The following is a 25,797-nucleotide window of genomic DNA, read 5'->3' as shown; positions in this document are numbered from 1 at the left end:
CCAATGTATGAAGGTAGAACTAATGAATCGGCAACTGAGCTTTATCAAATGCTGAAAATTCATGATCGTCCATTGGATTATAATTATAAACAATTAGACGTAATGTGCTTTCCAGATTTATTTCCGTATGGAATTAATGGACAACATGAAAACCGAAGTGTTCGTCTTAGTGATTTCGAATTTATTAAATCAAGGCTTATGCCCAAACATTCACGATATCGTTTAAATATACAATACTTATTTTATTTTGTACACGACAGTAACATACGAAACATTAATGCTGGTATATTTCATAAATTAAATATTACGAATCCTCGTGAAAAGTATACGGCTTCTAGTTATCTAGAAAAGTTGTCAAAACATCAACTGGAAACTAATTTAAACACTATTTTTGGTAGGTTACGCAATACACCGCAATTTTGGATTAGACCAAGATGCATGTTGAAATGTATGATTCATAACTACGGACCTGCCACATGGTTCTTGACACTTAGTCCGAGCGAATGGCTTTGGTCAGATATGATTGAATATCTTCGTGAAATAAATAGTCCCAAATCGAAAACCATGTCAATAAATGAGCTTATTGCTTCCGATCCGATATCAGTATCTAGATTTATTAAAAATAAATTACAAGCAATAATTGATTTTATAACTTCACCTGACAATCCTATTGGAGAAGTCTCGCATTACTTTATACGTAGAGAGTATCAACTATCAAGGTAGAGGTACTCAACAATTTCATATGTTAATTTGGATAAAAGATGCTCCAATAATTAATGAATCTTCTAATGAAGATGTAGCAGCTTTTATTTTAAAGTATATTACTTGCAGAATGCCTTCCCAAAACATTTCTCCTGAATTATATAGACGCGTTGATAAACACCAACGACACAAACATAACAGTTATTGTTTACGTGCTAAAAAAACCAAAAATAAGACTAGTCAGATTTGCAGATTTGGTTTTTCTAGACCAATTACTGATACGTTATTAATCAGAGACGTAGCTGTATCCATGGGGCGCCGAAAACAATTGAAAACAAAGAATAGACTTTACGACTTACCACGATCACAAGAAGAAGTTAATATTAACGATTATAATCCTGCAATTCTTTGTGCATGGGAAGGAAATATGGATATACAATTCGTCGGAGAAAAATCGACGTTATTAACGTGGTACACTACTAAATATGTATCTAAATCAGAAAAAAGTAACATAACAGACACACTGGACGTTATAAATTCTACTAAATCTATACGTAGTAATTTATGGAATATTGGAATGCGAATGTTAAATAATAGGGAGTGTGGTGCGTTAGAAGCTGCAGATTGCTTGTTAGGAATTCCGTTATTTATAACAGATCCAAAAACCACTATTCGATGGGTAGATGTTCATATGATAAGTAGGAGAAAATTAAAAACTCGTAAGGAAATTGAAGCTTTGAGTCCCGATTCCACGGACATATTTTGTCACTCAATGATAGATTATTATTATCCAACCAGGCCTAAGAAACTTGAATCTACATGTCTGTATGATTTTGTAAAATGGTATGATACAGTTAAACAGGCACCTATTAGAAAAGTGGAGCATTACAAAACAAATGATAATTTATATTTGAAAAAACGTTCAATTGGCTGCTTAATTAATCATTATTATTATAACATACAAACGCAACCAGAAGCATATTTCTATGCATTACTATTATTGTTCAAACCTTGGCGAAATACTGATGAATTGAAGTGTGGATGTGATACATACGCAGAAGCGTTCGTATCAGTACAGTCAGAACTTGTAGATGGATTAACATATCATGAACGTATTTTAGAAATTCAGAAAGGAATGGATTACATGAAAGAATTAATTAATAAAAATATTGAGGAAAGTAATGAAGGTGCTAAATGTTCAAATGTTTTATCATTAGAATGTGTACCTATAGAAGTAGAAGGCGCAATGAAAGACTTTCAAGATGTACAAAATAAGTACGAAGATTTAGATGTTTCACAAATGATATCAGAGTTGAATTCTGATCAAGAAAGGGTTTTTAATAAAGTGACAACAACTTTATCTACCGATCATGAAATTCTTAGACTTTACGTTAGTGGTGAAGGTGGTACGGGTAAAAGTTTCTTAATAAAAGCTATAAGATGTTGGATAAAGAAAATCATGAAAAAAGATGTCATTGTCAGTGCTCCCACGGGAATAGCAGCTTTTAACATTGATGGTCTAACGATTCATAGAGTGTTTCAACTGCCGGTAGAACATCGACGTACAGCTAAATATACAGAATTATCAGACGTAGCAATTAAAGTTATTCGTGAAGAACTTAAAAATGTTACATTAATAATTATTGATGAAATATCCATGATTTCAAATGTAACGTTAATGTATATACATCTTAGATTAGTAGAAATATTCAATACTAAAGACTTGGATAATGGTTGGTTTGGAGGAAAACACATATTATTTTTTGGTGATTTGTTACAATTGCCACCTGTACGTGATAAACAACCTTTCATAAAATTATCAAATGTCGATATTGAAAATTACATAGGCACTTTAGGTTCTTATGACTTATGGACCAATTTATTTTCCTATGACGAATTGACAATTAATATGCGACAAAAGGCTGACAATACTTATAAAGATATTTTATCGAGAATTAGAATTGGTATTGTACAAGATTCGGATACTAAGATTTTACTTTCAAAAAAGATAAATTTCAAAAGTATTAAAATTGAAGATCGAATGCAAGAATTATGTGATTTAATTTCTACTTTATCGTCTGATACTGTTTGCTTACTACCAACCTGTAGCCAGTGCGATACTTTGAACGAAGCAATGCTAAACAGATTAATGACTGACGAGATACAACTGATTGCTCATGATGCAACAGATTGTCCAATGTATTTAAAGAAAAAAGTGTTACAAGTATTAAATACTGAGGATGAAGATAGTTCTCGAACAGCTGGATTATCCAGAATAATACGTATTAAATTAGGATCTCGTATAATGTTAAGAAGAAATATTGACATTACATTAGGTCTTGTCAATGGAACGATAGCTACGGTTAAATCAGTAACACGATCCGTTGATAATAAGAACGATATTGAAAAAGTGCAAATCCTATTGTCCACCGGAGTAGAGTTTACGATTGAACGCATAAGTGTTAAATTTGAGGTAATGGATAGAGTTTACGTTATAAGAAAGCAATTTCCTATATGTCTCAGTTATGGCATGGCGGTTCATAAAAGTCAAGGATTAAGTTTGAAGACTGCAGTTGTAGATGTAGGTAATTCTATCTTTACTTGCGGTCAAGCATACGTTGCTCTTTCACGAGTAACAGCATTAGAAGGTCTGTACATGATTAATTATGATCCAGCTTCTGTGAAAGCTAGCGAATTGGCTATAATAGAGTACAATCGCCTTCGGAAACAATTTAGACCTGAATTAGAAAATATAAGTGTTTATAAAGGAAACACTAGAAAAATGCTTGACACTATGTGGATGATTCCAAAGGGTATTCAAGAATGTCAATTAATTGAAAGTGAAATACCTAAGAATTTAGTGTGGAATGTTAGAGGTATTTTAAGCAATAATAAAATTTATTCCTATGCAAATGCTACTATGCAATGCATTTTATATTGTTCCTCTATTAGAAGCGCCATATTTACTTTGGACGATAAGGATGTTATGAGACGTTTTATGAATGTCTATCAAACTAACAAAAGTATTGTTACTCTTGATGATGTTAGGCAATGCTTAGGAAATACGTACCACAATAATCGCAAACAAGATGCTGGTAAATTTATTACAGATTTTTGCAGTCATTTTCATTTTATGAAGTCAATGGTAGAAAATAACTTTACTACAACTTCACGGTGTGTTACATGTAATTACACAAAACTGTATAATTCTTCGACCTTTTCCATTTCACTTAACATACCCAAAAAATCCAAAAAGTCATATGATTTGACTGAATTAATAAAACAGAATTATTCAATATGGATTAAAGAAGAGATACGTTGTCAATATTGTAATGGCATGGAACAGCTTAAAAAAGTTGAAATAACCACGACAAGTAAGGTGCTTATTGTTCAGCTGGTACTTTTTAAACAAGTAAATGATCAATTTACAAAAATTCAGCAATGTGGAATTAAAAGTATTCCAACTACAAAATTGCGCATTAATGACAATTCTTATAAAATTATTAGCGCAATCTTTCATAATGGTACAACTATTGACGAAGGATACTACATTTCTATGTTACGTCATAGTGGTTCTTCTTGGATAGTTGTAGATGATGAAAAGATTACCTATACAAATTGGCCTCGTAATGCAAAAAATATTTATATATTATTTCTTGAAAAAATGTAAATTAATAAAAATATGCATTTTACTTAATTATTTTTATATGTTGAAAGTATGTTTATTGATTATGAAAAATTTGATCAAATTTTTATTATAGTGAAACTGAAAACATTACAAAAGTAGCCTGCGCATTAATTATGAAGTTCATTTATGTAAAATGCATTACAAATATCAATAAATTCCATGTGTTAACTGTGATATTTTTTCAATATTAATATATATATATTTTTATTAGTTAAGCGCTGTTGTTTCAAAACACGAGAAATGTGGACATTTTCTTTAAATTCTGTAGAATTTAAAAGAATAATTTAATTTTTTAAATATATACTCTCTTACAAAACGTTATGAAATCCCCCAAAAAACAGACTTCGCCTGTAAAAAAAGGCGGCAAGTACATAAACCATCTAGCATAAATGATATAGTAAAATTATCCAATTAAAAAAAGTAGTGAAATCCAAATATTAGGCAAGCATATTTTTTTACCTTAGCAAAAGTTAAATTTTCGAAAAAACAGGAACAAAATGTCACTTGCCGGGCCCGTAATGTCTATGAACAGTGGGAAATGAATCGTGTATTAGATTCAGCTATAGCGTAGTACAGCAAATTTCATGTTAAAATACAGAGTGAAGTTAGCCGAACCACGACGACTCTATTTCTCACTGTGCATGGACATTACGGGCCCGGCAAATGTCATTTGTTCCTTTTTTTTCGAAAATTTAACTTTTGCTAAGGTAAAAAAATATGCTTGCCTAATATTTGGATTTCACTACTTTTTTTAATTGGATAATTTTACTATATCATTTATGCTAGATGGTTTATGTACTTGCCGCCTTTTTTTACAGGCGAAGTCTGTTTTTTGGGGGATATAATTTACACGGTAGTGCTCGGCGGTTTAGACATGTCATTATCTACTTTTATATGTACTTGCCGTCGAGACACTACCGTGTCTCTTGATTCTAATCAAAACAGCGTATTTAATTTATGGTTTAAAATTTCGTTTGTTTTGTTTTCCAGAATGCCATACATTGAGGAAGCTTCAAAAAGTAAGCATATTTATCTCATAATCTAAATAATTTTAACTTATAAAATTATACATCTTTTCTTATAATTTTTATCATCAATAGACGACAACTGCAGCATTGGCGAACGGCTCCAAACTTCTGGAGTGAATGGTGCGCGCGTTGCTGGTGCGCCAGCAACAGCAACAGACACAGCCACAGCAGCAACAGCAAGAACAACAGCAACAGCCGCAGCTGGAGTGGCCGGGAGAAGGGCCCTCCCACCCAGAAAACGATGTGGGTCAGGGTGTGGGGCAAGCGGTGGCCAGAGAGAAGCAAACCCGTAAGCATTCATATTTATTAAATTATTAAAATTATCACACCTGCGGTCTACTGGTTGAAATACGTATAGGTTCAGATTCATTCCTTAATATATAAAAAATTGCAATAAAAAACTCCAGTTGTTGGAAGATTAAAATTTCTTTAAAATACTTTTAGCCATTTGTTAAAAATATTTTAATTTTCCTGAACTCTGTATACGTTTATAAATAATTGTACTTACATAAAAAAGTAAAAATTCTATTATTAAATTAACTATTAATTTAATAATTGTATTATATTGCAGGAACTTCACGAGGAGGTAAGGCCATGCACCATTGGGCGCAAATGCACGGTGGAGGAGTTTGGAGAAGAAGAGGAGGAAGAGGATTTAGAGGAAGAGGAGGATCGAGAGGAAGGGGAGGATACAACGGAGATGGTGGAAGAGGAAGAGGAGGATAGAGAGGAAGTGGAAGAGGAGGAGGAAGAGGGAGGTGCCGGGAAATGAAAACTTTCTATTTCTATTTTTAAATAAAATTTATATTAAAATGTAATCAGGTCTACTTATTCATCTAATCCTATCCCATTTTTATAATAATTATTCGAATTTGCGAAGGGTAATGAAAAGAGGATTGTTTAGTGGATAGTGTTTAGACCTTAAAGGGATGCATTGAGCAACTCAAACACTCAATCAAGTTTATCTTCCAAACTATTAGGAATATGAACTTTTTTGTAGAGATTAAATTTACTCTTTTGACTATACTGAAGCGCACTACAAACTCGGATTCTCAAAATTATAAAAAAAAATCGTAATAATTATAAATACTGGTAATTTTGTTGGTCACAATAATATTGAAAATTAGGCCTTGTAGTGCACTAAAGAAAGGTTCTATGACTAATTTGAGACCAAGAAGAAACAAATATAACTAAAAATGTGGAAGAATTTTTGGAAAAACTAAATTAGCTATTGAAAGACAAATTTTACACTGTTTTATTGACGGAGAAGTTTTACAGTGCGTTAGGCAAAGACAGGACTATTTGCTCTCTCGCTTTAGAAGGGGTACCCACTCTCTCCCCACCATTCCCCGCTAAACAAACCAACTCTCCTACACACAGCAAGATGGCTGGCTAACGCTGCCTGTTGGTGTGAATCCGTAGCGGAATGAAAGAACAAATAATTATTCAAGGAAATAAATCGGTTTGAAAATTGGAACGGCCAAACTTGCTGTATAAGTTAACGGTAGCGCTCGGCGGTATAGACATGTCATTATCTACTTTTATGTACTTGCCATCGAGACACTACCGTGTCTCTTGATTTGTATATTTCAGGGTCAGGTTTTTGTAAATCCGGTGTTTTCCGCCCTTCCATATCATTCCCGACAGCTACTATTAATTTCTCAAATCATTTTATCATCTACATGTCTCACAAAACTTGAATTAGTTGACGAAAGCGTGACTCGTAGCAGCCGACGCAGATCGCTACACAACTTAGCGATCAGCGTCGGCTGCTACGACTCACGCTTTCGTCAACTAATTCAAGTTTTGTGAGACTTGTAGATGACAAAATATTTTGAAAATTTTACTGTAGCCTCCCGAAATGATATGGAAGAGTGGTACAACGCCGGATATGCGAAAACCTAACCCTGAAATCTACAAATAATTATTTGTTCTTCCATTCCGCTACGGATTCACACCAACAGGCAGCGTTAGCCAGTCATCTTGCTGTGTGTAGGAGAGTTGGTTTGTTTAGCGGGGAATGGTGGGGAGAGAGTGGGTACCGCTCAGCGTTACCAACTCCGCCATTTTGATTATACTACGGTGTACAGTGATGTCAGTGATGCCAGAATCATGTTTTTAGCAACAAAAATAAAGTTAACCGCTAGCCAGCAGCAGTATAGAAAATTTGAAGGAAAGGGATATATACCTCTTCCCTTCGAATTTTCTATACTGCTGCTGGCTAGCGGTTAACTTTATTTTTGTTGCTAAAAACTTGATTCTGGCATCACTGACATCACTGTACACCGTAGTATAATCAAAATGGCGGAGTTGGCAACGCTGGTACCGCTTCTAAAGCGAGAGAGCTAATAGGCTTGTCCTTGTTTAACGCACTGTGAAACTTCTCCGTCGGTAAAACAGTGTGAAACTTGTCTCTGAATAGCTAATTTAGTTTTTCAAAAAAATCTTCCACATTTTTAGGTATATTTGTTTCTTCTTGGTCTCAAATTAGTCATAGAACTTTTCTTTATCGCGCTACAAGGCCTAATTTTCAATATTATTATGACCAAAAAAATTACAAGTATTTATAATTTTTATGAAAATTTTTTTTTATAATTTTTTAGAAACCGAGTTTGTAGCGCGCTTCAGTACAGTCAAAAGAGTAAATTTAATCTCTACAAATAAGTTCGTATTCCTAATAGTTTGTAAGATAAACTTGAATGATTGTTTGAGTCGCTCAATGCATCCCCTTAAAGAACCAAGGAGCTTGAACCAACTTTGAAATAATCGGAGCAATGGTAATTCCTGGGGGTCGTGATTCCCTCACTAACAGCAAGGAGACAAGAATTGTAATGAAAAGTCTGCTTGTTGGTGTGCATAAAGGCATTTTAACCTCTTTCAAAAAAGAAAAAAAATCCCATCCCAAACGTTAAAATAAATGTAAAACAGTTGGTTAATAAATCATTGGAAACATATATAAGTATCTTCCGGATACTGAAGCATATACTCCTTTAACTTTGAAACACAAAGGAGTTAATAAATATCTATACAGATGTAATCAGAAAATGATTGTCCTATAATAACAGTGGATGTCTATGTGTCTGCTAAAATAAATACTTATTATATCCACAGAGCATCAATATATACATATATATTTTTAAGAAATATTGTCACTTTCAATTGTGCTATGTTTAAAGTCAAAATGATTTTCTCCTTCCGTATGTGAATATTAGAGAAGAACGAATCATTTTTCGATCTATTTGTCAGATCAGCTGTTAGATTTCGAAGCAATTACTCTGGGTTCAATAACCTTTGGTTTTTGCGGCATTTACCCGAATGTTGTGTGTTTATCAGTCTGTCTTCTTCTCGCACTTTAAATAGTGGGCTCTTTCTCTAGCGCACCCTTCAGTTTACCTGTTCGCTGCATAACACAGGCTATCTCTGTTGTACTTACACAATATGTAAGTTTTATATTCTGATAGCCTTTTAATACAGTATATATGCTATATTAATACTTTGTTCGGCTACATCGTCTTATCTCTGTCAGTCATGCGCAGTTACTTGTCAGGAACGATGAATCGTTTTTCTATATATGAGCTATTTCAAAATAAATTGATTGCAATAGAAATAATAAATTAAATCCCAAATACAAATCTTGGGTTACTTATTTTTAATTCCACAGCCATCAAAAATATTCTTCGTAATGTTGAAGTCACTGTTTGAAGCAACAGCTGTTAAAGTCATTAATGATTAGAAATATGCAAAAAAAAATTTTATTTCATTAGGAAAAGACATACGAAATAAATATATATACGATTATAATTGATATTTTATTCTGTAAATTGAATCCCACAAAAAAGAAGCTTCGCTTGTAAAAAAAGGACGGCAAGTACATAAGTCGTAACTAGCATAATTAAAATATAGTAATATAAAATATTTTAATTAAAAAAAATAGTGAAATCCAAATGTTAGGCAAGTATAAATTTTTACCATGGCGAAAAATTGAAATTTGGAAAAAAGTAAATAGTAATACAAAAATTACTTGCCGGGCCCGTTGTATGCAATCGTATTAAATAGCCACATTTTTAACTTACGAGAAGCAACGCTTATATAGCAAAGATAGTGACTTACACATGAATATTATGGGCCCGGCAAGTAATTTTTGTATTACTATTTACTTTTTTCCAAATTTCAATTTTCGCCATGGTAAAAATTTCTACTTGCCTAACATTTGGATTTCACTATTTTTTTTTAATTAAAATATTTTATATTACTATATTTTAATCATGCTAGTTACGACTTATGTACTTGCCGTCCTTTTTTTACAAGCGAAGCTTGTTTTTTGTGGGATCTTAGAACGTTTTGTAAGAATATAGGAATTAAAACTAAAAATTGTTTTAACTAATTCAATCTAACAAAACATTTTCCAATGTTCTCATCGTTTCATAATGTAAAGCTCCAATTCGAGATATTTATTTATTAACCCATTAACGTCCAAAATGTCAAAATTTCTTGCACGTTTTCAAAGTGATTTTTTCCTATGTAATTGGCGTTGAAAAAATTCTTGAACCTCATATTCTGATGTAAAATTGCATGCTCTATCAGAATCCGTTGCCAGAATCATGATGAAACTCACAGGAAAAGAGATATGCTCGATTGAAACACAAAAAACACCTAAATTTTCGAAAAAAAAAATTTTTAGGATTTTTTTTCGAAGTGTTACGGTGAAGATATCACCTTGCGACCGTGATCAAAGGTGATCATGGGAGTTGAAGTTTAACAGGGAATTTTTTTGTTGACCTTGAACCATCGCTTCTTTACAAAATGGCGAAAAAAGCGAATTTTTTTTTTCAATCTTCATCAACTTTTTTCTCGAAATCTATGGTCTTTAGAAAAAAATTCATAAAAAGAAAAATGCCTTAGAATCGCTCGAGGAACATTCTCAAATTTTTTCAGAATTTTTTGAGACAATTTTTGATTTTCCGGGAAACTTGTGAAATGGAATTTTCAAAAATGTCTCCAAAAATTCTGAAAAAATTTTAAGATGTTTCTCGAGTGCTTCTAAGACATTTTTGTTCTTATGAATTTTTTTCTAAAGTCCATAGATTTCGAGAAAAAAATTGATAAAGTTGAAAAAATAAAAATTCGTTTCGGCCGATGTTTTGAAAACCTATTGGTAAAAAAACGTTCTGTCTACGAAAACTCGGAAAAAATTTTACAATATTGCTCGAATGATTCTAACTTATTTTCATTCTTTTTTCAAAGACTTATAGATACCGACAAAAATTTCATCCTTTATTTCCATTTCATTTCGGCAGATAAGCGTAATTTTTGGTCTCATGTATTCATGAATATTCGTCTTTTTTTGTTCTCTTCTTTCGTATTTTTGTACATACGGATGAGTGATAAATAAACGAAATCATTAATTTCATACATTATGTCGCGGAAACGTGTAAGATCTTCTGAATATGAATCAGATTCTTCAGATAGTGATTCAGAACGCAACGTATTGATTCCGGATCCTGACTATTCAGGTTCCGATGATTCTGGTTCCGATTTTGATTCAGATTGCGAACATGAAATACCCAATATCACTTACAATAAAGCTCGTGCAAATTATTCTGAAAAACAAGATAAACTTGAAAAAGGTTATGAATTCACTTGGATTGAGGGTGAAAAGTTACACCCTGATTCTTGTGAAGATAAAGTATTATTGTCCGAATCGCAAAGAAAGAAAATACGTAGGAGCGAACCTTTTCAATTGTTTGAAACCTTTTTTTCTATTGAAATGAAAAAATATATTATTGATGCGTGTAAAGACAATGGTTATGATCTGAAATTGAAAGATCTTGATACTTTTATTGGAATAGTTATTTTTTCTACATTCAATCCCAGAAAATCACAGAGAGATTACTGGTCATCTGATCCGTATTTATCTAATGAAGTAGTTTCTTCTGCAATGTCTCGCCAACAATTTGAAATCACAAAATCTAAATTGAAGTTTTCAAAAAACAAAGACAAAGATTCAAATGATCGAGGATGGCGCGTTCGTTCTCTACTGAAACTTTTTCAAAATAACATCATGAAATTCGGAATATGGAGAACTGCTCTATCCGTTGATGAGATGATGGCCAAATCCTATCCAAAAACTGTTTTGAAACAATTTATTCGAGGAAAACCGATAAGATTTGGTTTGAAATTTTGGGGCTTGTGTACTTCGGACGGCTATCTACTGAATTTGGATCTTTATTGCGGCAAGAATTCTCAAATTGGAGATAAGTTATCTAAATGTGCTTTAGGTTCACGAGTAGTATTATATTTATTACAACCATTTTTTCAAATAATAAGTTATAACAAAATTTCTCAATTTCATCTGTACTTTGACAACTTCTTCACGAACATGGATTTGGTATTACATTTGAAGAAATTGCGTTTGAAATGCACTGGTACTATCAGAGATAATCGAGTCAAAGAAAAAAATGTGCTTGATAAGAAAGCTCCAAGAGGGACATATGTGGTGAAGCACGACGTAAACAGTGGCATAAATTTCATTACTATCATGGATTCGAAGCCCGTCTCAATAGCTTCAACTGCAGCAGGTGTCAATCCTCTATCTATTTCAAAAAGATACAGCGCAGAGGCTAAATCTAAAATTGAAATACCTTTTCTGCAAGCTTTTCACCTATATAACAAATTCATGGGAGGTGTTGACCTGCATGACGGACATTGCAATGACATATTCCCAAGTATACGATCAAAAAAATGGACATGGGTAGTTTTTATGAGACTTATACAGGCGTCTATTACTAATTCTCTTGTAATTTTCAATGCTGCTAACGATGGAAAGAAAAAAGTTGGAATAAAAGAGTTCACTACTTCGATTGCCAAATACTACTTACAAAAAAGTAGTCGCAAAAGTAAAGCACATGGACGATCTAATAGTGACAAATTGAGGATTTGTTCGAATGGAAACTGTCCAATAAGAACAAGAATTTTCTGCAAAACATGTAATTTAAATATTTGCAATAAATGTTGGCTAAAAAAGCACACCTAAAAGTATGAATAAGTGAGAGGCAAGGGGACTCACGGAAAACAAGCACCCCGAGACGTGAGAGGCAAGGGGACTCACGGGAAAAAAGCACCCCAAAGGAGACAGAATTTTACCACGTCCACGCCGTAGTCTCTGGGTAACGCTAAGAGTAAAAAAATCTTCCTAAAATTTGCACAGAAATCGTTTTTTACCAATAGGTTTTTAGAGCATAGCGGCCGAAACGAATTTTTATTTTTTCAACTTTATCAATTTTTTTCTCGAAATCTATGGACTTTAGAAAATAATTCATAAGAACAAAAATGTCTTAGAAGCACTCGAGAAACATCCTAAAATTTTTTCAGAATTTTTGGAGACATTTTTGAAAATTCCATTTCACAAGTTTCCCGGAAAATCAAAAATTGTCTCAAAAAATTCTGAAAAAATTTGAGAATGTTCCTCGAGCGATTCTAAGGCATTTTTGTTTTTATGAATTTTTTTCTAAAGACCATAGATTTCGAGAAAAAAGTTGATGAAGATTGAAAAAAAAAATTCGTTTTTTCCGCCATTTTCTAAAGAAGCGATGGTTCAAGGTCAACAAAAAAATTCCCTGTTAAACTTCAACTCCCATGATCACCTTTGATCACGGTCGCAAGGTGATATCTTCACCGTAACACTTCGAAAAAAAATCCTAAAAATTTTTTTTTTCGAAAATTTAGGTGTTTTTTATGTTTCAATCGAGCATATCTCTTTTCCTGTGAGTTTTATCATGATTCTGGCAACGGATTCTGAAAGAGCATGCAATTTTACATCAGAATATGAGGTTCAAGAATTTTTTCAACGCCAATTACATAGGAAAAAATCACTTTGAAAACGTGCAAGAAATTTTGACATTTTGGACGTTAATGGGTTAATATATTAAATAAAATACAATATATTACAATGATGAGTTCTTATCATAATTACACTTTTAGAGGCATTTAACATAAGATTCAATGACTGTTTGAATTATATTTTCAACATCTTTACCCAAAATCACCTTAAAACCTTTAGCTTTCAAAATTTTGTTTCTAAATTTACCTTTAAATCCAACTTTTTCTTAGGTGTTACTCTCACTTTCACCTTTGCATTATGGCTCTTTCCCTGCTAAACTAGTGACATCTTTATATATTCTTTTCATTAATATAAGCTGTAAAATATATACCAGTTAATGCAATGGAAGCCTATGTTTTTTAGGTATACTGCTTTCAGTTTCCTGAAGTTACACACTGTATGCTCTATTATATGTGATATATTGAAATCATGAATTCCTTTCATATTTACACATCTACATGATTTTATTATAATTTTCATCAACTATGTGATTTCTAATTCCAAAGTTGTATGCCAAAATCTCTTGCAAGCACTTCACTCTCAAGGATTTTCTTATAAATTAACTCATATTTATCCATCATTTTCTTAGCTGTTTCCCTACACATCAACTTTGAATTATGGCATTATTCAAGCACACTAGTGCCATTTATATTTTCCTTTTATTAATAAAAATTAGAAAATACACCAATTCATACGATGGATGCCTCTCTTTATTAAATATACAGCTTTCAGTTTCCTAATTTTATTCACCGTATGCCTCACGACATGTAAAATATTGCAATCATGAATTTTTGTCATATTTACAGATCTACATGAGTTTGTTATTATTTTCATCAACTATGTGATTTCTAATTCCACAATTGTATACCTAAAATCACCTGCCAAGCACTTCAGTCTCAAGGATTTTCTTATAAATTAACATATTTATCCATCATTTTATTAACTGTTACTTTCAATATCAACTTTGAATTATGGCACTTTCTCCAGTATACTAGTGCCATTTATATTTTATATTCATTAATATAACCTTGGAAATACACCAATTAATGAAATGGAAGCCTCATCTCTTCTTAGATGTACAACTTTCAGTTTCCTAAATTTATTCATGGTATGCCCCATCACATGTAAATGATTAAAATCATGAATTATTATCATCTTTACACATCTATATGATTTTATTATAATATTCATTAACTATTTGATTTATATTTCTAAAATTTTATGCCTGAAATCACCTACTAGCCCTTCACTTTCAAGAATTTTCTTAGAAATTGATTCCTTTTTTTACCTTTTTCTTAACTGTTACTCCCAATATCCACTATGAATCATGGTTCTTTTTCAAGCAAACTATATACTGCCATTTGTATTTTCTTTTCATTAATATAAACTAGAAAATATACAAATTAATGCAATGGAAGCCTCTCTTTTGTGGATATACTGCTTTCAGTTTCGCAAAATTAGACACTGTATATTCTATTGCATGGAACATATTAAAATGATGACTACTTTTAATGGTCTTATTTCTAGATGATCTTATCATTATATTTATTATTTAATTGACTTATACCTTTCAAAGAGTTTATTATGCCAAGAATCACCTGCAAGCTTTTCACTATTAACAATTGGCTTCCAATTTTTTAATTTTTCCACATTTCCCTCAGGTTTTACTCTCAACATCAACTTTTCATTATGGCTCTTTCTATGGTAAACTGGTATCATTTCTGATTTCTTCTATTAAATATTGCAGCTCAAGCCTGCACAATGACACAATAAACACGTTATTGTAATTCAATCTGAAATAAAATCTCACTAAGTACCAAAAAATATATTACATATTATATTATAAAATTTAATGTTATTTTTATAAAAAATTAGATTTGAATAATTTTTTTGGAGATAATAATAATTTCATTCTATTCTGATTAGGGAAGCGTACATAAATATTTGGTTTTAATACTTTTTTATATTATAATTGAATATTAAATAACGATTAGAAAATATTCATCTACTTTTCTTTAATCGTAGTAATAAGAAAGTTTTATTGTCTCCTGGAAAATTGTTTGTATATATAATAAGCAGATACTGTCATTGTCTCATGGAAAATTATTCTTATATGTTATATAGCCTATCGGGACAGTTGAAATCCATATGAGTTTAAAGAAAAGAAAAAGTTAAACATGAATTTTGTTAATGATTTCTATACCTGGATGTTTAGCATATGTTTATCAAATATCTTAAAAATTTAATTTAATTAATATGCTCCTGATAATCACTGGTACACATAAATGTTAAAAGTATACTTCTCCTTGGCTCAGTGTTGAAAATATGTAAATATTAATCTTATTTCATCCAGTCAGCTCCACTATCCTCAGCAATGAAAATAGAAATGTTCTATCTCAATTTATCTGAAAAAGAAATTTTACAAAGAACCACAAAGTATATTGACATCCAGTATTGTAAAATATAATGTCGTACTTATCTAATAAGTGTCGACACCTTATGTCATTATTATTCGAATTCATTTATCATTTTGAATATTTAACACATTCACTAACATAGCAATGATTAACCTCACTGTATTAAATATAAATAACCTCACATTACAATTGACAGTTAACAGTAGTCGCCGGATTAATTATATCGATTACATTGATTTTATTTGATAGTTTACAACACTGGTTTTGTCGTTGAGTTTAACCGGTTGCCAACGCTGAGAAAAAATGGCGTCATTTTCCTCTTAACGGCCAACTTCAGCCCGAGAAATACATTCTGGTTCTGGCTGGAGAAGATGACAAAGAAGAATCTTAATTTCGATATATATAGCTAACCGAGTATGATATCTCTGGATTGCGTGAATTTGATTTTGATGTTCGTGGGCTCAAATGAAAGCTTGTTCAAAAGTATTTTAAAGAAAGCTTTAATTGAATCATGGCAGTGTATCATTCACGGAGAAAAATCGATTTAAAAATTGAGACGGCCAAACTTGCTGTATAAGATACAGTAGTGCCTCGACGGCGGTATAGATACGTCTATACCTGCTTTTATGTACTTGCCGTCGAGACACTACCGTGTCTCTTGATTTCATAGAGAAAGCTTCCATTGCTCTATCAGGCCACTTTGCTTCTGAGTTAACAAATACGTTCCGTAGCGCAGATAGTAAGGCGCTTGCTTGGTACTTACGCGGGCTCGGGATCAATTCCCGCAGATTCATGCAAACTTTTTTAATTTTTTTTTTCGTCATGAATTTTTTTTTATTACCATTAACCTACTAGATTAAATAATAAATTAAGAAAATAAAATATTTTTAATTATAATACGTAACATATGAGTCTTAAGAAAATTGACCAATGTTACGTAATATCATCGCTCTTTTAAGTTCAACTCGACATGAACTGAGAAATCCCTCGACACGAGATCATTCCCGAAATTTGTTGTGAAATAAATTAACTCAGTCTTTGAGGGAAAAAGCCAATGGCATAAAAAACCCTTATTTATTGATTAACTTCACTTCACAAATCGTTTCTCGTACAATCTCCTTTACTTAACTGTCTCTCGTACAATCTCCTTCACTCAATCGTTTACAATATTATTATTTAATTATACAACCGTCCGTTCACTTTCGTTACTCCTCAATCACGCCGTTTGCGTATTAATCGCGTTAATCGTTTACCACCTCGTACTCGCTTTTTAGATTTCTTTCTCCTTCTTACACGTCCTTTCGGTTTGAGGTATAAAACTCAACTGCCTCCTTCGTTAATCGACTAAACCTTCCTTCGTTTTAACAAAAGAATACCGTCATGTTTAAACAACGGTTACCTCGGTTACATGAATCGTACTTAAATCTAAATATACTTCGTCATTTTACTATAGTCTTAACATTCTCCCTCGGTTGAGAGGAAACGACCAACAATAAATTATTTACAATCTTAGTTCTTAGTTTTTAAGTAATGGGCATATCACCTTAGCATTTCGCTTAAATATTCCTTTAGTTGTTTTAACAGTTACAACTCTTACAATTCCATCCTCGCCTGGATGTGTCTCTAAAATTCGTCCCAGTTCCCATTGCATACAGGGTTGATTCTTACCAATTAAGACTACAATCATGCCTGACGTTAACTCTTCTCCAGATGATTTCCATTTATTCCTGCGTTGCAATTCATTTAAATATTCTATTTGCCATTTTTTCCAAAAATCTTGTCTTACCTTGACTATCATTTGCCAAGATGTCAAACAGTTCCCTGGAACCGAACTAACGTCAAGCTCAGGTAATGCCTTAAGGGACTTACCTACTAAACAATGAGCTGGCGTAAGCACCATCGGGTCATTAGGGTCTGAAGAAATCGGGTATAATGGTCGAGAATTGAGAATAGCTTCTATTTCTGTGGCGAATGTACATAATTCTTCAAACGTAACAACTGAATTCCAATAACGCGTTTAAAATGGTGTTTGAATGATTTGACTGCTGCTTCCCAAAGACCTCCAAAGTGGGGAGAAAGCGGAGGATTGAAATGCCACAGGATTTTATTATTATTACAAAAAATTTCTAATTTCAATTTATGTTCGTTAGTTTCCAGTAATGCATATATCTCACGAAGTTTTCTATTCGCTCCGATAAAATTTGAACCATTATCACTATATATATGTCCTGGAACTGCTCTCCTATTTATAAATCGCCTTAAAGCCCCGATGAATGCTTCCGTCGTTAAGTCGCTTACAATTTCAATATGGACTGCCTTGATGGCCATACAAACAAAAACGCATCCGTATACTTTAACACGATTTCGGTTTCTATGTTTCTTTTCTTTTACAAAGAATGGACCGAAATAATCTACTCCGGTATGGTAAAATGATGTGGATGTTTCAACTCGTGGTTTAGGCAGATTGCCCATCTTATACATTACTGGCTTTGCTCTATGCCTAATACATCTTACGCATCTATGTATAATTTTACGCACTTGATTTCGTCCATCTAAAATCCAAAATCGGTATCGAATGGCATACAAAGTGGCTTGTATCCCTGCATGATAATGACTTTCATGAAAGTCTGTAATAATTAAATCAGTTACATGATTTTTAGAAGGTAATAAAATGGAATGTTTTTGTGACGGAGCTATATCAGAATTTTTTAATCTTCCTCCAACGCACAATAAACCATTTTCATTTAAAAAAGGATCAAACGCTTCTAACCTTGTACCCTTCGCATTGTTTTTTTTATTTAATTGTTTTATTTCGGATGAAAAACTGATAGACTGAACATTTCTAAGAATTCGTTTTTCGGTTAAATTTAGTTCTTCCACTGATATGTTTCCCTTGAAATTATTTGATTTCAAAAATCGATAACAATACGCGAATAATCGAATTAAACGACGATATGACGAAATTCGTGAAAAGAGATCAATTTGGATCCCTTGAGTAGTTAAACACACGATTTCTTTTAATCCTGGAGGATCTTTAAATTAAATACTCATAGATTTTGGCCAAAACCTTTCATTTCTTCGTAACCAGGATGGACCCTTGAACCACAGTTTATTTTTTAAAAATTCCTTAGGAGTTTGTCCGCTCGACAAACAATCCGCTGGATTATCTTTTGACCTTACGTGTCTCCATTTAATTACTTTATTCAAACCTTGAATTTCTGTCACTCGATTTGCTTCATAAACCTTCAAAACGCTTGGAGACTTTTTTAACCTATACAAGACTATTGTCGAATCACAACAGAATATTATTCTCCCTGGTGGAATTTTAAATAAGTTTTGAACTTCTTTGAACAACCAAGCAAGCAATAATGCTCCATTCAATTCCATTCTTGGTATACTAATTTCTTTCAATGGTGCAACTCTAGATTTTGAACAAAGGAAAGAAACTCTTGAATTATTTTGTTTGTCCATCGATTTGACGTATAAACAAGCTCCGTAGCCTAACTTACTAGCATCGCAAAATCCATGAAGCTCAAATTCCTGAATATTATCTATGAATAAGTATCGTTTGATAGAAATATTATTTAATACATTTAACTGTTCTTCAAAAATGGTCCATTTATTAAATAGAAGCACATTAACAGATTCATCCCAAGAAACCTTCGATTTCCAGCACTCTTGCATTAAAACCTTGGCTTCAAAAATTATAGGACCCATTAAACCCATAGGTTCGAATATTTTAGCTATTTCTGATAAAATAGTCCTCTTCGTAATTCTCTGTGATAAATCTATTGCATTAACGGTGTACAAATATTGATCATTTGTTGCATCCCATAATACTCCTAGAGTTTTCTTAATAGTAGAATCATCCCGTAAAAACTCTATATCGTTCATCCTTTCATTGGGAAATTCAATTATTTTTGGATGATTAGAGGACCACTTCCTAATCCTGAAACCTCCCATCTTCAACAGAGCAATTAATTCATCTCTTAACTGTACAATTTCATCTATAGAATCCGCTCCTGTTAAAAGATCATCTACATATAAGTCCTTCTTCAGAACTTCTGCCGCTACAGGAAAATTATTACCTTCATCATTTGCTAATTGTTTCAGAGTTCGAATGGCGAGAAAAGGTGCAGCTGAAATTCCGAAAGTTACTGTATTTAATTCGAAAATTTCGATTCTATTTTGATTTAACCATAAAATTCGTTGATAACGTCTATCTTCGGGATCTATTAAGATTTGTCTATACATTTTCTCGATATCCGCGGTGACAATGTATTTATGAAACCGAATACGCAATAAATGCTCGAATAACTTGTCTTGTATGGTTGGTCCCGTGGGCAATATATCATTCAAAGATATTCCCTTGTCGGTTTTAGCTGATGCATCGAACACTACTCTTACCTTTGTCGTTAAACTATCTCCCTTGGCTACAGCGTGATGAGGTAAATAATAACCATCATCCTCCTTAAATTTCGTCAGAGACATATGGCCCGTATCAATATAATCTTGCATGACTCGTTTGTATTCTACAGCTAGAATTGGATCATTTTCAAATTTTCGTAATAAATGATGAAAGCGTCGTAAAGCCATTGAGTATGAATTTCCTAGATCGGGTTTATTTTCCCTGATGGGTAGCCGTACAATGTATCGCCCACTCGAATTCCGCGTGGTATTTAACCTATAATGTATTTCGCTTTCTTCTTCTGTTCGTGGTGATTTGCATTTCTTCTTTTCAATTTTTACAGTTAATTGTTTAAGAATTTTGGTTAATTGACATGATGCTCTCCATTCACTGCACTTGAATGGAACACTTCCCATAATGCACCATCCTAATGAAGTTTTTTGTAGGAGTAAATCGTAACCGTTTTGAGATAGGTTCAATTGGCCAATGGAGAATAATGAAATTGAGGTCTCCGAACCGATAAGTAAATCTATGTTCTTCGGAACGTGAAATTGTGGATCTGCTAATTTCAACTTATTCAGAATCTTAATACTTTCGCGCGAAAAAACTTCGTTAGGAATAGCCCCAGTAATAATTGGAACTGTTAAACAGGATATAGTTTTGTGAAATTCATTGTATATTGAATAAAACGTTATGTTAGTTAATCCTACTGCATAAGTATTGATACCTCCGATTGCACCAATTTTCACAATGCAAGACTCGACTCTTAGGCCTAATACTTGAACCATTCTCTCTGTAATAAAGTTTGCTGTTGAACAAGTGTCCAACAATGCCCGACATTCAACAAAATTATCTTCTCGATCTCTTAACCTCACGGTTACTGTCATCATTAACTGGATAGGTGTCATTCCTTGAGCGGAATGGATCGCAATCCTTTTATGTCAATCTTTTTCCCCTTGTATTCTTGAATCATTTTTACAAGTTTCCTTTGAAACTGTCGGATTTTGAGAAGTATCTCGCGTTACATGCAATGATGTATGGTGAAATCGATTGCAGATCATACACCGTTTTGACCGACATCTATCGTCGTGATGACGCAAACAATTTCGACAGAGCTTTAATTTCTTTATTCTATCTAATCTTTGTGCATTTGTTAATGCACCATAAACCGGACACTGATATATCGAATGTTTCTCGTGTTGACATATTGGACAGCTGTTACCTGTTGCCATAGTAACCAAAACTCGTGTTTCCGCATTATTTTTTCGTGTTTTCCCGTATGTTTGACCATTAATAGCGATTGGTCGTTTTGACGGCAATTCTGTTCTGTTACGCAAATTATCTAAGGTACATAACCTAAATGCGGTTTCTGAAATGAAATTACATAATTGTTCCAGTGTGGGAAAAGCGTCCAAGTTTAACGTTTCTTCCCATTTAGAACGAATATTCCGTGGCAATGCTCTTTCTAAAATTCGAATCAACATATGTTCATCAGGATGAACATCCAATGTTACAAGCATGTTTTGATGCTGCCGTAGATTATCGACTAACTTGGAAAGTTCTAACCCATTGACTTGAAGTTGTCGAGGCATATCGATAATCGCATTTAAATGCTTCGAGATTAAAATTCGTCTCTTTTCGTAGGAATCAATGACCAATTTCCAAGCTAGCTTATAGTTTGAATCGCTCGCACTATAAATAGAAATTTTATTTAATGCATCTCCTCTTAAAGAATCCTTTAAATAAAGAAATTTTTGCAAATCTGTTATATCCGTCCGCGAATCGATCATTGTTAGAAATGTATTTTTATAGGAGATCCATTGCTCGATATTCCCGGAGAATTTAGGTATCTCTGCCACAGGTAATTTTATTCGCTTTAATGATTCTGTTTGTATCGACGACGTACTCGAATTAAGGTTAACATCCATAGTCGGCATAATTTTCTCGATCCTCGTAGCTAAACTATAACATCGATCTTGAATCTCGAACATATCGTCTAAATGATTTTCATCCGACTCCCCCATCGCCAACTCATCATGTAAATATTCATAAGTCTTAAAGTGCTCGGTTACTCGTTTAAATCTTAATTGCACATTTATGTTATCTAATTTATCATTATCTATTAGGTTTAGAAGTGAAGTTATTAGCATTTTTAATGTCGCTCTTTTTTGTGTAATATATTTCACCCGATTCGATCTATCCATCTTGGCTCCTATTACGATTTCTATTTATCTGAAGTTAGCTCTTAACAACACATCGATTAGGTTATTCAACTATTACCATGAGCGAAGCCAGCTTTGTAATTACATTTAACGCATATACAACACTTTTTTTTGTTCCTTAAATATTATGAAATATCTTAGCTTTAAGTTGACTATTTTTCTTCGCTCGATGATCCAGCTTTTGATGCTATAATTCCACTCGACTCGTTGACCTTTTCCGAATTTGCAGCTCCTACATGCCTTGTCGATTTCCTTGAATGTACCAATTTTTACGAGATCCGTTGACCTTCTTAGATGTACCGCTCCAACACAATCCGTAGACCTCACAGGAGGCACCAAATGTGTTAAGTTCAACTCGACATGAACTGAGAAATCCCTCGACACGAGATCATTCCCGAAATTTGTTGTGAAATAAATTAACTTAGTCTTTGAGGGAAAAAGCCAATGGCATAAAAAACCCTTATTTATTGATTAACTTCACTTCACAAATCGTTTCTCGTACAATCTCCTTTACTTAACTGTCTCTCGTACAATCTCCTTCACTCAATCGTTTACAATATTATTATTTAATTATACAACCGTCCGTTCACTTTCGTTACTCCTCAATCACGCCGTTTGCGTATTAATCGCGTTAATCGTTTACCACCTCGTACTCGCTTTTTAGATTTCTTTCTCCTTCTTACACGTCCTTTCGGTTTGAGGTATAAAACTCAACTGCCTCCTTCGTTAATCGACTAAACCTTCCTTCATTTTAACTAAAGAATACCGTCATGTTTAAACAACGGTTACCTCGGTTACATGAATCGTACTTAAATCTAAATATATTTCGTCATTTTACTATAGTCTTAACAATCGCATTTCCTTATTTATTAGAAAATCTAATAAGTTAACGGCTGCTTATAAATATTTTTTCTTAATATATTCACATTTAGCGTATTCAGCTTCTATCATAGCTAACCGCGAAAAAGACATTACTTAATTTCCTTCGGCTAGCTCGGCTTCTCTCGCTTAAGCTCGTTGGCTAGACGAACGAAGATAGAGCGCGAGAAACAGAAGTCCGAGAAAAGTATACCGCTCTCTCTCGTACTCGAAATATACCGGAGCTATATGCAGTGTTGCCAGAAAGTAGACCGTCGGTCTACAGATTTTCCCCCTCCACTTACCACCACAGATGCAGGCTCGCTTGCGTGAGCCATCCCCGCTTCTACCGCTGCTCGATGGTCACGAACACAAGTAGAAGCGTCCGTACATGTGTCGACTGGCTTCGCTCGCTCTCGCCTATCCTCGGATTAAAGAGAGAGTGGAGATACTTTCTCGGACCTCTCTGTCTTTCTCGCTGTTAGCGTCTAGCAGAAGTTCGAGGCAAAATCTTTCCGCTTCACTTTGCCGAAAATCTACGAATATTTTATGTTATTTACATTTGCAGCCTAATGCCTTTATACATGTTTTTCAGCATTTTATATAAGCATTGACTTATTTAAATCAATAATAAATTAAGGAAATGCGTATTTGATATATAATAATTATTTTAACTACAATTTCATCGTTATATTTCGCTTATTTCCGTAAAAGCTGCATTTCATTAATTTATTATTGATTTTCGTAAGTCAATGGTCATTAAAAAAAAAATTTAATTTTAAAAAAAAAAAGTAATCGGCAGGAATCGAACCCGGATCCACGAATCGCCACGCGGTTACCTTACCGCCTAGACCACAAAGCTTCTTCGGTGCACCGTAGGCAGAAAGTCTTCTTAAGGACTTGAAATCTTCTTTTGCACCGTATAAATAAACGAGCAACCGACAGCTTTATTCATTATTATTCTGTCATAATGGTACAAAAATTAAAGAATAATTATATATTGAATAGTTTTCAAAAGCTGTTCCAATAGCCAAGAACGAAGATAAATATAATCAACGCTCGTAGTTTCCGTCCTTGGCTATTGGAACAGCTTTTGAAAACTATTCAATATTTAATTATTCTTTAATTTTTGTACCATTATGACAGAATAATAATGAATAAAGCCGTCGGTTGCTCGTTTATTTATACGGTGCAAAAGAAGATTTCAAGTCCTTAAGAAGACTTTCTGCCTACGGTGCACCGAAGAAGCTTTGTGGTCTAGGCGGTAAGGTAACCGCGTGGCGATTCGTGGATCCGGGTTAGATTCCTGCCGATTACTTTTTTTTTTTTTAAATTAAATTTTTTTTTAATGACCATTGACTTACTAAAATCAATAATAAATTAATGAAATGCAGATTTTATGGAAATAAGCGAAATATAACGATGAAATTGTAGTTAAAATAATTATTATATATCAAATACGCATTTCCTTAATTTATTATTGATTTAAATAAGTCAATGCTTATATAAAATGCTGAAAAACATGTATAAAGGCATTAGGCTGCAAATGTAAATAACATAAAATATTCGTAGATTTTCGGCAAAGCGAAGCGGAAAGATTTTGCCTCGAACTTCTGCTAGACGCTAACAGCGAGAAAGACAGAGAGGTCCGAGAAAGTATCTCCGCTCTCTCTTTAATCCGAGGATAGGCGAGAGCGAGCGAAGCCAGTCGACACATGTACGGACGCTTCTACTTGTGTTCGTGACCATCGAGCAGCGGTAGAAGCGAGGATGGCTCACGCAAACGAGCCTGCATCTGTGGTGGTAAGTGGAGGGGGAAATTCTGTAGACCGACGGTCTACTTTCTGGCAACACTGGCTATATGAAGGACACCGAAACATGCACGTACTGCAGTGATGATATGCATGCAACGTTCGAAGAGGCAATAGTGGGGTGCTCTCACGGATGCTTCAGTAGCTCTACGTGCTAGTGAGTCTATGGAGGCAGAGTGGGGAAGCATTTTAGAACCAGTCTGGCTTCACTGAGCAGAAGACAGAATTAACTTGTTGGCGTCAGGAATACCTTCACAGTCTATACGAGTAGTCGCAGTGAGTCAAAGAGATGTTTTTGTAGAATCATTTCTTCTGCGTATGAGAAGAGTAACCGCGATTCGAGAAGAAGGACATTCAAAGGGATCATCTCACCCAAATTCAATTTCTCAGGATAAGCAAGGAGCATCACCCCCCATGAAGACTGGAACAGGACAAGATATCATTTGTTTCCTCTGTAAGAAGAGCGGTCATAGAAATGTCAATTGTTATAAATTAAAAAACAAGAAGGCCGCCTCATTAGGATCTTCAGGAGTTTCTTTATCACCTGCAGAATTTCTTTCTAAAGGCAGCACGACTGGAAATCAAGTGGTTGCAGCTATATTTTCAAAAGAAGATAGTAGACTTATTAAGCTACATCTACCCATAGTGACTATAAGTTCTTTTAATAAGCGATTGTGCGAATATAATGCTGTTGTGGATACAGGCTGTCCTGCGATTTTCATAAATGAAACTGTTTTTAAAAATTGCTATAATTATGAACAGATGTTACAAACAGATAAAAAAT

The 25,797-nt window shown here is 33.5% G+C and overlaps 4 protein-coding genes across 4 annotated transcripts; 2 read left to right on the top strand and 2 right to left on the bottom strand.

Moving 5' to 3' along the window:
* The first annotated feature begins 3 nt into the window (after positions 1-3).
* On the top strand, positions 4-5,535 carry LOC136781576 (uncharacterized). The gene is made up of 4 exons (XM_066740467.1): positions 4-719; positions 832-3,797; positions 5,381-5,409; positions 5,491-5,535. Exons 1-4 carry the CDS (start codon positions 4-6, stop codon positions 5,533-5,535), a joined length of 3,756 nt encoding a protein of 1,251 aa, XP_066596564.1.
* On the top strand, positions 5,536-6,190 carry LOC136781575 (putative uncharacterized protein DDB_G0287113). The gene is made up of 2 exons (XM_066740466.1): positions 5,536-5,661; positions 5,990-6,190. The coding sequence occupies exons 1-2, from the start codon at positions 5,536-5,538 to the stop codon at positions 6,188-6,190; spliced, it is 327 nt and encodes a 108-aa protein (XP_066596563.1).
* Positions 6,191-17,230: 11,040 nt separating this feature from the next.
* LOC136781574 (uncharacterized) lies at positions 17,231-21,009 on the bottom strand. Its single transcript, XM_066740465.1, has 3 exons — positions 18,762-21,009; positions 17,832-18,341; positions 17,231-17,712 (listed from the first exon to the last, which is right to left on the bottom strand). Exons 1-3 carry the CDS (start codon positions 21,007-21,009, stop codon positions 17,231-17,233), a joined length of 3,240 nt encoding a protein of 1,079 aa, XP_066596562.1.
* Positions 21,010-21,063: 54 nt separating this feature from the next.
* On the bottom strand, positions 21,064-22,272 carry LOC136781573 (uncharacterized). Its single transcript, XM_066740464.1, has one exon. It carries the CDS (start codon positions 22,270-22,272, stop codon positions 21,064-21,066), a length of 1,209 nt encoding a protein of 402 aa, XP_066596561.1.
* Positions 22,273-25,797: the final 3,525 nt, after the last annotated feature.

The sequence above is a fragment of the Prorops nasuta genome, unplaced genomic scaffold, assembly GCF_024137725.1.
Source record: "Prorops nasuta isolate Cenicafe-Biocafe unplaced genomic scaffold, Cenicafe_Pnas_1.2 PNAS00023, whole genome shotgun sequence".
Lineage (NCBI taxonomy): Eukaryota > Metazoa > Arthropoda > Insecta > Hymenoptera > Bethylidae > Prorops > Prorops nasuta.
Note: the sequence above shows the minus strand (reverse complement) of the source record. Positions and strands in the feature narration are given on the sequence as shown.

Coding starts and splice junctions, on each gene's coding strand:
- LOC136781576 (XM_066740467.1), top strand. CDS start 4: ATGTATGAAGGTAGAACTAATGAATCGGCAACTGAGCTTTATCAAATG. Junction 720..831: donor AGAGAGTATCAACTATCAAG/GTAGAGGTACTC, acceptor TATTACTTGCAG/AATGCCTTCCCAAAACATTT. Junction 3,798..5,380: donor TAATCGCAAACAAGATGCTG/GTAAATTTATTA, acceptor TTTGTTTTCCAG/AATGCCATACATTGAGGAAG.
- LOC136781575 (XM_066740466.1), top strand. CDS start 5,536: ATGGTGCGCGCGTTGCTGGTGCGCCAGCAACAGCAACAGACACAGCCA. Junction 5,662..5,989: donor CCTCCCACCCAGAAAACGAT/GTGGGTCAGGGT, acceptor ATTATATTGCAG/GAACTTCACGAGGAGGTAAG.
- LOC136781574 (XM_066740465.1), bottom strand. CDS start 21,009: ATGACAGTAACCGTGAGGTTAAGAGATCGAGAAGATAATTTTGTTGAA. Junction 18,342..18,761: donor GTTTTGGCCAAAATCTATGA/GTATTTAATTTA, acceptor TAATTATTACAG/ACTTTCATGAAAGTCATTAT. Junction 17,713..17,831: donor ATTGAAATTAGAAATTTTTT/GTAATAATAATA, acceptor ATTGGAATTCAG/TTGTTACGTTTGAAGAATTA.
- LOC136781573 (XM_066740464.1), bottom strand. CDS start 22,272: ATGCTAATAACTTCACTTCTAAACCTAATAGATAATGATAAATTAGAT.